The sequence below is a fragment of the Micropterus salmoides genome, unplaced genomic scaffold (genome assembly GCF_014851395.1).
Source record: "Micropterus salmoides isolate LMB-PRFRI ecotype aquatic unplaced genomic scaffold, ASM1485139v1 Ms_hic_scaffold_16, whole genome shotgun sequence".
Taxonomy (NCBI): Eukaryota; Metazoa; Chordata; class Actinopteri; order Centrarchiformes; family Centrarchidae; genus Micropterus; species Micropterus salmoides.
This window is the reverse complement of record NW_024040707.1, coordinates 4,166,896-4,182,216: the sequence shown is the minus strand read 5'-3', so window position 1 is coordinate 4,182,216 and position 15,321 is coordinate 4,166,896. Positions and strand designations below refer to the sequence as shown.

Sequence of the window (15,321 nt, the reverse complement as noted above, 5' to 3'; positions counted from 1 at the left end):
ATCTGAGTTTTCAAAATTCTATGGAAACATCACAGCCACCAGTTAATTACCAATGGGCTTGCAGAGAAGCAACTATTCTCTCCAATGACCACATATTCAAAAATGTTACTGGTTTATTCCGCACCTCAAATCTCAAACAATCTCAATACTTAATTCAGTGACACAATAGCAGCCGTACGGCCATCTAGTGACTAAACTGACCTCAAGACCTTCTAGGATCTGTCTGATCAAACAGGTGACAATGATTCTTATCTTTCCCCCTTTGAGCTTGGTGAGTATTTCCACACTGCTCACACACTTGGCACACAAAAATTGGACCACACCTCACACTGATAACACTTCGCAACTGGTTAAAAAGGGTTCATACCACACTGTGCCGCCTCTACTCAAAGGGGGGAGCAGGAAAGAAGGGCGCCGGGAGCACTGGACTGTCTAACAAGAGCAGGTGGACCAGAGCCTGGAGTTGGAGCCAGACTGTCATCAGGTCCTCTCCCTCTTTTACCAATTGATCAGTATATAAAACACAGTATAATGCACAAATTACATCTTATAATTTACATATGTAAGTATATGTACATATTTATAAAATACTATTGCACAACGGACCGAAATGAAATGAACTAAACATGGTTTCAACAAAAACTGAACATCATAACCTCTATAAAGAAATGATTTAATGCAGAACTGTTGTCTTAGACTGCATTAGTTTTAGGTGTACTTACACACTCGGTTGCCTGTTCATTATCGTATATTTTCTATTTCTAATTAGGGGTGGGAATTACAAGGTACCCAGGATAGGATACACAATACATGGCTCATGATAACGATAATATCATGATATAGCAATTCTGCAATAATCCATATATCGCTAGACAATCCTAAAGTGATATCATGATATCTGTCTAACTATGAATGCAAATTGCCTGTGAAAAAGTTATAGTAGTGTGAAAATTCTGCAGAACTACAGAGCAACTATGAAAAGTTATTGTAAAAACATTTCTTTATAAAAAGGCACATAAAAAAGCAAATTCATTGAATTTACTGATTTTTTTTAGCTGAAAATACAAATTGCTGTATACAACTTAAGTCTAATATGTACACACATTATATTGATAACTGTTCAGTGACACAGCATAGTGCTGCCCTTTCTCCGCCTATTGGTAGCTGCATTTTTACCCTTTGGGTGGCTGTACTTAGTGTGTGTGGAGTGCTGAAGCAGCAGAGTAGCAGATCAAGATAGTCTAGTTAGCAGCTGCTTTTATTTCACACAGAGCTCAGGAAACATATGTACTTTAAGTATTAGCAGAGCATGTCACTCAGGAAGTTAAACATGTGAAGCATTATGTGTACTTTATGTTAAGATTATATTATCACTATATGTTCCCACTATATGTTAGCATTGAGCAAACAGTAAAAGCCTTAATTTTTCAAATATCTATATGATGAGCTGGAATATTGATACAGTATCATGAAAAAATGCATAACGACATACTGCTGATTTTTGGGCACACTCCTATTTCTAACAACATTTCAACATTACACAGCATTATGTTATCCCAGCTGTGCAGAAAAGTAGCATTTTTAACAAATCCAAATCTAGTATCAACTGTCCTCAGTATATAAAATCCTTTATAATCCCTTATTAATATTTTATCATTAAGCTTTCAACAAAAAAGTTCTAGATATCTTCGCCAAACATTGCACCATAATTTATAAAAAGTGTCTGACAACTTGAAATAACAGGTGTAGTCTTTGTACTTTCTGCACCTTATTTTTTAAGTTTCAAGTTACTGTACATACATTTGGGGCAGCATTAGCTGTTGGGACTTGGCTTGGTAACAGGTGGCCTGCCAGAATGAGTCCAGCATGGCTCATTGCTGAAGGTGCTCATAGGCAAAGCCCTGAACCCCTAACTGCTCCCCCAGTGCTGCACAATGGCAGCCCACTGCTCCTTATTAGGATGGGTTAAATGCAGAGAACAAATTTCCCCTTCCCCAATTCTTTTAAATAATTTCCCATCAGGGATCGATAAAGTATTTCTGATTCTGATATACTGCAAACGTGCTTGTCAGACGCCAACCTTCTCAAACGTTAATGTTAATGAAGCAGCTGAACATGAAGAATTAAATACAGCAAAACATGTTTTTAAATCAAATTAAAAGATTAAAAAGTAACTAAAGAAGTGTACAAAATAAGTCTGTATGAGTGATGGCTGAACATCTTTACTTTGAACTTGTCAGTCAGTGTATGATAATACTGCCAGTTGCAGTATACACAGTTGGTCTTGAGCAAATTAGTTTGAGTTTACTCTCCACCAGGCAGTAGGCTATCTTCTGTTTATTTTGCCTTGTGTTTCTTTTACATATTTTCTTAATGCCTGTCTGTCTTATTTTAGTCACAAGGAATTTCCTTGATGATCAAAGCTATAATACAAATAAACACACCTTGTACAGGTCGAGAGAACTGACAGAAATTACAATCTATAAATTATTACAATATATTTGCACATGTCTGTGTGATACATGGTGGATTTGGATCAGTCTGTTTTCAGAGGAGACAGGCAGTGTGCTTATGAGTGCAGCTGATCAGTCATACACTTTATAACTAACTTCAACTCAGGCACTTTTTATCAAAATATTATTGAAATCACAATATTGCCATGTGCAATATTAAAATCACATGAGCTGAAATTTTCTGATAAAGGTAAAATGGGTTATGCCATTGTGCAGTTTATATAAATGAAGCACTGTGGGGCAGAAATGCCCCAGCAGAAATCACATCTTCTTTCATTTTTGACTGTGTAAATGAAACGCAAAAGTGAACATTTCAACTAAAATTGTTACTTGCAATATCTGATGTAATAATCACAATATGATTTTTAAAAAATATTTGCATTTCATTCAGCCCCAGTGCAGATGGTGCTGGGTAAAATGAGTCCTGCAATTATAAAACTAACTTCTGCCTGATGTTACTCGGCTTGTGCTGTGACCTTTTCTTAACAAGTCCCTTCTTTACAATGAGTGAAAGCTTACATTTACATTTTACATTTATTCAATTGGCAGACGCTTTTATCCAAAGCAAAAATTACATTTGAGGAACAACATCAGCAAAGCATCAATTACAGCATGAGATCTACAAATGACAATACATACTAGTAAGAGCACTAATAAATACTAGTGAGAGCTAATAGCACATATCACATCAATGGGGTAGATACCTAGGGAAAGAAATAAGAGTTAACAAAAACTGCAATCATTACAAGATAATTGTGAGGGGATAGAAGAAGAAGAGGACAGGAAGTGCATGTTAGAGGTGTTATAAGAGGAAGTGTTCTCGGAGAGCTGAGTTTTCTAGAGCTTCTTGAAGTTAGAGAGGGACACCCCTGCTCTGATGGCGTGTGGTAGCTCGTTCCACCATCGTGGTGTCACAGATGAGAACAGCCGGGACTGGGATTGCTTTGTGTGAAGGGATGGCAGAGCCAGGCGGCGTTCGTTGGAGGAGCGTAGTGGCCCGAGATGGAACGTAAACTTGTATTTTGGAGTTTAGGTAGATGGGTGCAGACCCAGTAGTAGCTCTGTCTGCAAGCGTTAGTGACTTGAATTTGATTTGGGAGGCCATGGTTCACCCAGTGGAGTGACATGCGTTCTTTTGGGCTGATCAAAAACCAGACGCGCTGCTGCGTTCTGGACCATTTGTAAGGGTTTCACCGCACAACCTGGAAGACCTGCTAGGAGGGCATTGCAATAGTCGAGGCGAGAGAAAACCATGGCCTGTACCAGAAGCTGGGAAATATCTCTGTCTTACATTTGTCTTTACTTTTCCAAACTTCATTACCTGACATTAAAATATGTGATTAATTACAGTGAAGTTATCACATACTGTTGATTGATGATTGATCCAGTCATTGTCACCTGTTTGATCAGACAGATCCTGGCACGTCACGTCTTGTAGTCAGTTTAGTTACTCGATGGTGGTACAACTGCTTGTGTCACTGAATTTAGTTTTGATTTTTTGGGATTCAGTCGGAAGAAGAACTACCTTAAATTTTTCTCAAAAGGAATGTTTTTTTCCCCAAAAGGCATTAATAAAGTAATTATCCGTGTTGCTGCTGTATGTTGAAATATTGTTAACATCATAATAAGAAAATTGAATGCATTTTTTTTTGTATTACATACAGATGATATATTAATATGACTATTACATTTAACAGGTGTAGCTGTGTCTCCAGTGTACTGTAACAGGTAACACCTTTGTTTTTGTTGCGGTATCATGTGCTTAACATGACCAGAATATTTTTTTTAACATTGTTAAACAAACTGATCACTATTTACTCAAGGCTGTGGCAATAGCTAAAACAATATTAATTAAAAAATTAGACCGTGTCCTGTTGTCAGAGGATGACACGTAACTTAAGGAACCAAAGCTGCCAGAAAAGATATGGACAGAGCTCCCTTTTCCAAGACATCCTGCTACCTGCTACTGCAACTTCATCTTCATCATCACTACAAGGTAACGTTTTAATTGTTGCCTTTCACCACAGCACCAGCTTTACAGAAAAGACTCTTGATTATATTTAATATTTGACTTACTTGCCAGTGATAAATATAGAAATAAGATCGCATTAAGCCGCATTTCGATGAAACTTCTCCCACATATTTGTATGTTACAAAAGTGAATTAACTTCTCTAATATCTTTACACTGATGGCATCAGTTCTTCATTTCATTGGGCTCCTCTGTTTGACCGGTGGGCTGTGGATTGGAGCAAATGTAAGTAGAGTTTTTACATTTGTTTTAATTATAACAGCTATATTAAACCTTGAAACGTTTCCGATGTTATTAATATTTAATCGCAGTGTGACATTCTTATTTTATTGTTCGGTTTTTCTTCACAATAATTAGTGACCCATACAGATTCATAGGTGTTTTATTGAAAACAAGACAAAATGATAAGTCTATGAAGTCATTTCAAGTGTTCTTGAGATTTGTGGTGGTTGTAGATTAAAGCAGCTGCTTTTTACTGTCAGCAAACAGCCTTATTTTTGATGGAGTTATGTAAACTGAGGTTCAGGAACAGGACCACGCCTTCCTTCTTTCCCCCTCACTGATTAACCACCTGTGTCTCATTACACAAACACCTGCAAATCCAATCACCAACACATACATAAGATCGCCCAACTCTCCTCTCGTTGATTCAGTTCTCTAAACTGAAAGTACTTCTGCACTGTGCTTCTCAGGTGTTTCAGTGTCATGATTATTTGATCAGCTTGATATTGCTTGTTTGTGTCAAGGTAAACTACCTCAACCAGTCTTTTCCTTAAATTATTATTTAATGTTTTTGCGACGTTCAACTGCAAAGTTAAAAAAAATCTAGTAGCAAAAGTTACAGCTGTAGTAAAGTTCTTGTTGTTTGACTAAATGGATGAAAGGGCCTAAGCTCATTCGCTTGGTTGTGTTTCTCAGTTTTGCCATTTGTATGATCTTGTATTAATCTGTTCCCAGATGCTGAGGTTTCTTGCAGACTGTAACTACAAACAAATTGGGGAAGCGTTGATGTTGTTCAACTCTTCAGAAAAATCATTGAGAGCTTTAAACCAACATTATCTAGTTTCACTCCTCTCACATGTTTGTTATGTCAACTAGATTAATTTATTATTACATTTTTGAGCAGGAACTGTTTTTGGAAATGGAGTAATTGTTCAGTAGTTTTTAACAACCTGTTGGGGACAGCCACCCTTTTCCAGGAAAAACGCCTAAAATAACATACCCAAAATTAATGAGGAATAACTCCTCAACCATTTGGTCTAATTAATTAGAATAATGCATAATTCTGGTCAGAAGCTAAGGAATACAAATCCATTGTAAATTAACATATTTATTTTACCATAACAGACTACACGGAGATGCAAAATACATGATATTTTTCATCCTCGCCTGGTAAAAAAAACTATATTTGAATTAATTTTAATACACCTGGAATGCAATTGTAACTACAAATTTGATGAAAATAAACTAAAATACAACAGTCAACATACAATATTTTAAAAATATAGCAAGCGAATGTCAATATTTTGGCAATATATACTGTTTAAATGTTGACTTTCATTCTTCAAATATCTTTAAAACACTATTACTGTCCAAACAACCACGTTCCAAATAACACAAAGCTTCCAAAACATTTAAATATTGATTAAACAGTGATTATTGATTAACATTCCTGTGACCGAAAGCACTCCCCTGCTTTACAGGCCTGTAGCTTGAGAACGCAACATCCCACAGGGATGGGGGCATCCATCGGTCTTGATATTGAGCAGATCTTTCATTTGATACCTTGGATGTCTATGTAGCTCCTACAGGTCAGCCAGCAAATGGCAAAAAAGACCGTGTGTTCGAAAGCGGCACTTCCCCTGCTCTGATAAAAGGCCAGAGAAGGCAGGCACAGCTCCCAGGTGTTGCGCAATAACCAAGATGGCAACAAATCCACTGATTTTTGGACTTAAAATGCAGTGTATAACTAAATTATTCATTGGTTCTGTGTTTTCTGTTTTATTTTGTTAAATTTGTCCTTTTGTGTTTTGTGTGCTTTACTTCCTGTTTTATTTTGTAGTGTTATGCCATCTTACTTTGCTTTCTTAGTTTATATTGTTATTATGTATTGAGTGTTTTCCCCCTTTATGGATTTCTTCTGTCAACCTTGAACTTTAAACCATTTCTTTTTGTATCCTTCTAGATTTATTTATTTCACTGGATCTTGCCTGCATCTTCTTTAATTTAAAAGTAAATGCTCCATATAGCGCCTTTCTAGTCTTTTCAACCACTCAAAGCGCTTTTACACTAAATGTGTATTCACCATTCATTCACTGAGCCTAAGTGCTCAAACCGAATACACTGGCGGAACAGTCGCCAGGGGCATATCAGTGTTCAGTATTTTGCCCAAGGACACTTCAACACGCAACCAGGGGGAGCCGGGGATTGAACTGCCGACCTTCCGACTAACGGTCAACCCGCTCTAGCTCCTGAGCCACAGCCGCCCTTAAGCTGCCATCACCTGGATTTGATAAACACCACTAACTGCATCTACTCTGCTTAGGTGTCTCATTTGGGCCTAAATCACTTTTTCCTGTCTCTGAGTTTGACAACTGTTTACAGTTGTTTTGGAATGGTGACAGATTTCTCTGCAGTGGGGATGTCTGCACTGTCTGCATAGCTAGAAAATAGTAAATTGACCCTTACAACCTTTTCTTTCAGGAGGGTGTGTGGCTGTGGAGTGATGGTTCCAAGTGGGACTTCAAAGCCTGGGCTGCAGGGGAACCCAACAACGCTGGCGGAAATGAAAACTGTATGCACATTAACTTTGCAGGTACAAATGGATCTGTTGTCCACTTGTTTGGGATTTTTTTTAAAATTCAAGATGGAAAATTATTGTTTATAACTGATGTGGTGTAACCTACATTACATTGTAAACTGTATTTTGTGTAATTTACATTATTGTATTATATTTTCTTTTTGGGTTGTTTCCATTCTTTGTTTCTTTAATTTGAACTTCTGAATCATTACCCGTGTTTTGGAGAGTGCTATATGAAGTTTTACTTTCTTAAAGTTAGTAAGTAGTTGAATATTTAATGCAAAACCTTGCGTGTGGAATAAAGTTACATACACGTTTTCTGAACTGACCAGGTAGTTCAACCTCCACCTCCTCACTTTCTTTTCTCCCAGCAATGTCCCGCGAACAAACGGCGCACTTGTCAGAGAAGAATCCAGTCCGACCACGGGTGTTTATTTGTCCAAAAGCTGGAGCGCTGCTCCCGACTCCTCTCCCCCACGTTTAGCAGCTCTCCGCCGGCCAGCAGATTTTCAATCCCCTGCTCTGCCTGGCCCTCTCCACACAACGCTCTGAAACCGACGGTGACGTATGGACAATCTCAACGCTGACAGGCTATCACAACTCAGTGTCACACGAGTTTCTCGCTTGATTTGAAAATATTAAAATCTCGCAAAAATCTTTGCGTTGCTTACGCTTCACATCGCTGGCACCGCCTCCTTCGCGTCGTGTCCCAACGCTTCGCGCCGCCCAATAGGAAATCGCGGCTCTAAGCGTCTTTGCATTGACTTTGTATGTAAACTCACCGCCCTGAACATTCACTTCGCTTTTGGTCTGAAAGCACTATAAGCCCCTCGCACCACACCCACAAGCACGAGCCTAGGGCTCGCTGTCCCCGCCGGGGCCTCGGCCTCTCTCGCCACGACTTGTCTTCTCAGAGTTCAGCCCAGGACAGAGCTCTTCATGGGCAGCTGTGACATTGTCTAACAGAAGATTGAGAGTCTGTGTAACGTAACAGTCAAAGCATCTGTGTTCTCTGTGCTATCCAAACTTCAAGGACAACATGTGAGATGATACGCATGACCCTGAAGCTGGATAAATAACAGGCTCACTTAGCTCTCCTCACTCATTAGAGCATATGTGTGTTGCTGTGAGTCCATCAGCAGATGATTGAATAAAACCAGAAACAGAAAGACAAATGCTTGCCTCAGGTGTTTATTTGAAAATAAGATTTGCCATCACAGCGTCTAAACCAAACGAGCACGTTCCCTTACATCTGGAGAATATTTGTAGGCCCGGGTGTCTCTGTTGCACCGTGATGCTTCATTTTAATGGTGTGTTGTGACACATGTTATTATCATGTTTTTATCAAAAGTGCAGCTCCAGCGATTTGAATATTGCATCTGGCCTCATTGTGATTTCGATAATATTAAATTCGAAAACTGTTCAGCAAAAGTCTGCACTGAGCTGAAGTTGGTTTAAAGTTTATAACTGATCAGCTGCACTCTGCCTGTTGCTCCTGTAAAACAGGCTCATGTTGAATCCACCATGTATCAGACAGAGATGTGCAAATATATTGTAATAATATTTATGTTGTATTAAAGTCAGTTATGTCTTCTCAGGAAAGGTGTGTTTAGACAGACAGGCAACAGATGTAATGAAATGATTTGATGTAAATTAGATGTAGATGTGATATATAAAACAAACACAGGGCAATCTAAAAGGACCTACTGCCTGTCTGAGGAAGTGTTACTTCAACCTAACCTCAAGACCACAAGTGTGGATATTACAACAGGCAGTATTATTATACACTGACTGACAAGTTCAAACCAAACATGTTCAGCTTTCACTCAGACACACAGTAAACAAAATTATTCTTGCGGTCTTACACCCTTTTGCTCCTTTCACCACCCATGTTAACCAGTTAGGCGTTGAAATGTGCACCACATGCTCGGCAACCCTTTTGATTTTTCCTGCCCTTTTCCCCAAACTCCTGGAGTTTCAATTCTTTTTTTCCATATCACATATCAGAGTATTGGAAATGGTCAGGTAAAAGCTGGAAATGTTTGTGCTCAATTCATATTCTTTAGTTACTTTTTAATCACAGTTTTTTATTTAAAAACATATTTCACATTTTTAGCCTGTGTTTACTTCTTCTTGATCAGCTTCTTGTGTTTGAACAACTTTAAAATTTTGCATTTTGAGCATATACTGCGGCTTCTCCATAATAAGTTGCAAAAAGTATAACCTGTTGTTTCTAGGTGTCAGATACATATTTAATCATCATTTAATATATTATGGTGCAAGGTTTAATGTCGTTATCTAGAACTTTATTGTTGAAAGATTAAGCTTAATGTTTCAGGACTGATAAGAGATTCCAAAGGATCGCATATGATGAGCAGAGATGATACTAGATTTGGATTTGATAAAATTTACATTTTTGCAGAGCTGTGCTAGCATTGCTCCTGGCTAAAAATGACTACATGTTTGAAAGTTGTTAGAAATATAAAACATGTGTTCTTATCTTAAACCTAGCTAAAATAAATGCAATCAATGAGGTCACCGAGGTCTGGACCTCTGTTATTCCATGTATGTAGCCTATCAATAAATAAAAAAAACAAAACACTGATAACACAATCAACTTAAATGAAGACTTTAGGAGGAGCTGATGAAATCGTCACAACCCTGTGGTCTTGACTCGGTCTCGCCCTCCCTCGGCCTTGGTCTCGATTTGGTCTCAGCCCCTAAAAGTCTTGGTCTTTTCTCGATCTCCGTTTGGGCGGTCTTGACCACAACACTAGTATGAAGCACACTGTTGTAAGGAATGAAAACGTGCAAGCAAGAACTTAAAGCACTGCTGTTCGCGGGTGTTTTACAACATCAATCAATCAATATATATATATATATATATATATATATATATATATATATATATATATATATATATTTTTTTTTTTTTTTTTTTTCCTGATATGAAATCACAATCTGAAGTAAAATCTATTGATAGTTAATGTTCAAAAACTGTTTTATAGAAATATTGAGCTTTGGTGCATGAGACGGAGTTACAAAGAGGTGAGACAGGTTGCTGCACAGGATACATTTATTGAGTGATTCAACTGAAATAAAATCATAACTGTCAATTGGTCTTCCAGCACTGTCATCAAGGCTTGAGATCCTCAGGGCAGATGTGTCAGCACATGATGAAGATCTTCACAGGCGTTTGGCACAAATAACAGAATTCTTACTAGCACAGTCGGAATCGTTGACATAATCTCTTCCTGTAGAAATATATACAATAACAGCACATTAGAGGCCTCTGATACGAAGTTTACAATAACATTGTTTGCCTTTTACTAGTTAAAGATGCAGTTGGGAATTCTTTTATCATATTTGGTAAAACTGTCACTACATCATGACAGTGGTACATGAGACAGATAATCTGTGAAAACAAAAATTCAGGTTTTTCTGCCTCATTCTACTGCTCGTAATGCCAATTGCAAGAATCCACCGTCCCCTGAACAAAACATCCAACCAGAGCCAGAAGGAGTCTAACGCAGTCATGCACACCCAGCACAGCTCCACCTCGTCACACATGCTTCCAGTCATTAGAACAGCAGATCAGTTTGTACCTGCAAAGTTAATGTGCATGCAGTTCTCATTTCTGCCAACGTTGTTGGGTTCCCCGGCTGCCCAGCCTTTGAAGTCCCACTTGGAACCATCACTCCACAGCCACACACCCTCCTGAAAAAAATAAATAAAGGGTCAATTTACTTTTTCTATCTGCAGAAAGTGCGGACATCCCCACTGCAGAAATATCTGTCACCATTCCAAAGCAATTGTTAACGGTTGTCAAATTCAGACACCCAAATGCAGACACTTAAGAAGAGCAGATGCAGTTAGTGGTGTTTATTAACTCCAGGTGGTATCTTACAAATGAAAGAAGATGCAGGCAGTCCAGGAAATAAACCAAGACAGGTACAAACATAAATGTAACTGGTTCAAAGTTCAAGAATAAATCCACACATAACAGAATAAATCCATAACGAGGGAAAGATACTCAACGACATAAACTAACAAACCGACAGAGTAAAGGAGCATGCAAATGACAAGAAAGCAAAGCAAGACATCACAAGAGGCAGAACACTACAAAATAAAACAGGAAGTAAAGCATACAACACACTGACAAAATAAAACAGAAAACACAGAACCAATATAAAACTTGGTTATACACTATATGTATTTATGTATGTATTCAGACATACACACTTGTATATTTTACTTTTGTTTCTTTTCTTTGTAGTTATTTCTTTATTGCTTTATTAGGTCTCTCTTGCAAAAGACATCTCAGTGAGATTAACTGATTATTATTAAGCTCATGAAAAAGGTGTTAGTAAACCACATCACACCTGCCAGCCTTTTTTTAAACTACCAAACAGATCAAGTTTATTGATAAAACACTTACCTTCGCTGCATCGTAGCCTCCGACCCAAGTTGCTTTTTGTGAGTTAGTCGATCTGAAAATCAGATCTCTGATGAAGGCGTACACCTCTGGGGTTTGAATGGAGGCCAGATTCCCACCAAGAGAAGTGCAGAAACGCTGATGAGGAAGACAAGGAGTTTGAACCCACATCACCACCACATGGACACAACGTTACTTTTACAATCAGACAGTTGTAAAAACATTGCCATATAAATAAATATTAACAAATGAGGGTTTCTTCGACTGCCTTATAACAGCAAGCTGGTTTTAGAGGATATGCCAATAAAGACAGGGTGGGATTTGAACTGTTCATAAAGTACCTCTGCAGTAGCCCAGTCCATTTCACCCAACTGGAACAGGAAGCAGTTTTGGCCAAAAGGAATCCAACCAGTTGGGCAGGTCGCAGGGCAATCACCTATAAAGAATTGTCAACTTAAAACCCTTAAAATAGCGAGTGTTTGGCATTTTGCTTGACAAACTACTTCCACAATTACTCCCTTTTCAAAAAAGTTGGCAGTTCATATTCTTTCAATTGATTAATCGTTGCTGCTCAATAATGCCATCATCAGTTAATCTGACTGGCATGGCAAACATTACAGAGAAGTGAAACTAGATAATGTTGGTTTAAAGCTCCTATTGATTTTACTGAGGAGTTCAACAAACAAGAACCCTGAATCTGTCTTCCCCAATTTGTTTGTAGTTAAAGTCTACAAGAAACCTCAGCATCTGGGAACTGATTATTACAAAATCATACAAAACTGAGAAACAACAAAGGAAATGAGCTTAGGCCCTTTCATCCATTTAGTAAAGCAGGAACAAGAACTCAAATAGAGCGGAAACTGTTTCTACTTGAGTTGTTAGACTAGTTAAAAAACAAATAAAACTCAGCAGTTACATTGATTTTGGTCACACAGTGCAAGCTATCTATTTCGAGCAATCACTTCCATAATATATAAGCACCAACCTGATTTCTTTCCACATTGCGCCTGTGGATGTAAAACACAGCATTAGAAACAGCAGTGTAGCATAATTGTGATTGGCCCCAGTGCAATTTTTTCTCTCCAAAAAGAATGTTTGTGTATAGACAGGCGTGTAGACACACAACTAATCCACCCAAATGCAAACCTGCAGCCTCTGATCAGCAACACAGACAGCAGCCGAAGGGCCAAAGGCAAATCATACAGCTTTAGCAAGTAACAAATCAACGCAAAGTAGCTGACACAGTGTGTCAATACGAACAAATAGTGATCCGGAGAAGCTGCTCATTATGCAAACACAGTAAGAAAGAATGGATGATGGCATCTGATCACAAACCAATTGTAGCTTTCCCTCACAGGCCCTTGTAATTATCTGGGCCCCGGTGCATTGCCCCAGTTGCACCAAAGTACTTACGCCACTGATTAGAAATGAATACTGTTCAACTGAGAGTTTTCCTTTTTTGTAGCTTTAGATGTGTGTAGCAACTGGTATGATACTGCATGCCTATTGGTGCTGTCACTTTATAGAAATTCATTCAAATGTCGCAAAAAACATAAAATATTTGAGCTATAAAAAACAGACTGTTTGAGGTAGTTTGCAATGACACTAACCAGCAAAGCCGTGCTGATAAATGAGGACACTGAACCCTCTGAGAAGTGCTTTGGGTTCTACTACAATACTACCAACAAAAAAAAGGCTGTTTGCCGACTGTGAAAAGCAGCTGCTTTACTCTACAAGCACCACAAATCTGAGGAATTGCCTTCTCGCTACAACCTATGTGAGGCAGCAGAAACGAGTGGAGCAACATCAACCATACAGTCTCATTTGACAGTCTGCTTTTTACCACATTCATCATTTGACAAAGCTAGAAGTTAGGGCTGGCTCAAGTGAGTCCTGAACCATCCCTTAGTTATGCTGCTATTGGCCTAGACTGCAGGGGGACTTGTATGCAACCTCTTCCCATTAATGCATATTACTAACTCAACTTCATCCTTTCCTATAGTCTTGTGCTTTCTCATACCGCTCCTCTCTCCTCCTGTCACTTTTAGCAGTTGTTTCTGGCTCTGGAGCTGTGGAGTCTGGATCTGTGGCTGCGAGTCACCTGCTGCCTCCATGTTCCTGCTACGATAGTTAATTTTGTTGTTTGCATTTCTGTGTGGATATTGCATTGGCTCCTCCCCGCCCTCACTCGCTCTCTCGCCACCAACCGGGGACCGCTCACCCTGAATCATGGTTCTGTTCAAGGTTTCTCTGCCTCCTTAAACAGAGTGTTTCCTTGCCTCCATCACCTGCTTGCTCATGTTGGGAATTGTTTCGTCTGTGCAGATAATATTACAAAGAGTAAGGTCCAGACCTGCTCTATAGGAAATGTGAGAACTTTTGTTATAAATTGGCACACTATAAACAAACCTGAACTGACAGCTTCTTTTAGTACAGTATCCTTCTCCCATCAAATCTGAAACCATATCAGCATAAAACCCTCATTCAAGTCCTTGATTACAAATGTAAGAGGGTAAATATCATTACTGAACCTGCTTGCTGGAACATTGCCATTTGATCACATAACGTAAAGCAGGGTGGAGTACCTCCTTTATGCTTTACTACCACTCAGATCACTTAATTTAATAGACTAAATTAGGATTTTGCCGTGTTTTCAATAAAACAAGCCCCCCCGAATCTGTATGGGTCACTACCTCTTGTTGCACTGGTAATTAATGTGAAGAAAATAGGGACAGAAAGTGAGAATGTCACACTGCTGCTGCTGATATATTAATAATGTTAAAAAAACACAAGGGTTTAATATAGCTGTTATAAATAAAACAAATGTATTAAAAACTCTACTTACATTTGCTCCAATCCACAGCCCACTGGTCATACAGAGGAGCCCAATGAAATGAAGACCTGAGGCCATCTGCGTAAAGACATTAGAGAAGTTAATTCACAGTTATAAAACGGGTAGCTCAGTCAAGCGATCTGATTGGTTCATAGTAGTGGTGTAAGTTTGTCACTCAGCACAAAGTAACTTTAGAAAGTAACGTTAGATTACTCAAAAGAGATGAAAACGGACAAAAACACTGAAGCAAGAGCTCACGACAGGCTGTGAGCTTCACGTCAGGCTGAAAAACACCCCTTAACTGTGAAATAATAAGCGTTTACCACGGCCTGTCGTGAGCTATTGCTTAAGAATTTACCTGTTCTCTGTGCCAAGAGTTGGGAAATGAAAAGTAACACTTTTGAGATATACAAATATGTGGGACAAGTTTCATAGAAATGTAGCACTGGAAGAACTACTACTAAGTCAGGGCAAGTCAAGTCTTATTTCTACATTTATCATTGTCAAACGCATCTGGTTGAAGCTGGTGCTGTGGGGAAAGGCAAGAAATAAAACGTTACCTTGTAGTGATGATCAGATGAAGTTGCAGTAGCAGGTAGCAGGATGTCTAGGAAAAGGGAACTCAGTCCTTATATATCTTTTCTGGGTGCTTTGGTTCCTTAGCTTGCATGTCATGCACTGATCACAGGACACGGACTAATTTATGTTGT

The 15,321-nt window shown here is 38.7% G+C and overlaps 1 protein-coding gene and 1 long non-coding RNA gene across 2 annotated transcripts; one reads left to right on the top strand and one right to left on the bottom strand.

The window, feature by feature from the left end:
- The first annotated feature begins 5,195 nt into the window (after positions 1-5,195).
- LOC119906232 lies at positions 5,196-7,667 on the top strand. The gene is made up of 2 exons (XR_005444949.1): positions 5,196-5,289; positions 7,247-7,667. It is a non-coding gene; the product is annotated as an uncharacterized LOC119906232 (long non-coding RNA).
- A 2,734-nt stretch (positions 7,668-10,401) lies between these two features.
- On the bottom strand, positions 10,402-15,321 carry LOC119906230 (galactose-specific lectin nattectin-like). Its single transcript, XM_038723794.1, has 7 exons — positions 15,172-15,321; positions 14,624-14,689; positions 12,764-12,785; positions 12,120-12,214; positions 11,782-11,916; positions 10,949-11,060; positions 10,402-10,597 (listed from the first exon to the last, which is right to left on the bottom strand). The coding sequence occupies exons 2-7, from the start codon at positions 14,687-14,689 to the stop codon at positions 10,530-10,532; spliced, it is 498 nt and encodes a 165-aa protein (XP_038579722.1). The 5' UTR covers positions 15,172-15,321; the 3' UTR covers positions 10,402-10,529.

What these genes read in the sequence shown, in the direction of transcription:
- LOC119906230 (XM_038723794.1), bottom strand. Translation starts at nt 14,689, where the DNA reads ATGGCCTCAGGTCTTCATTTCATTGGGCTCCTCTGTATGACCAGTGGG. An exon ending in GGCTGTGGATTGGAGCAAAT is followed by an intron (nt 12,786 to 14,623) that starts GTAAGTAGAGTT and finishes TTACATCCACAG; the next exon opens with GCGCAATGTGGAAAGAAATC. An exon ending in TGGACTGGGCTACTGCAGAG is followed by an intron (nt 11,917 to 12,119) that starts GTACTTTATGAA and finishes CTTCCTCATCAG; the next exon opens with CGTTTCTGCACTTCTCTTGG.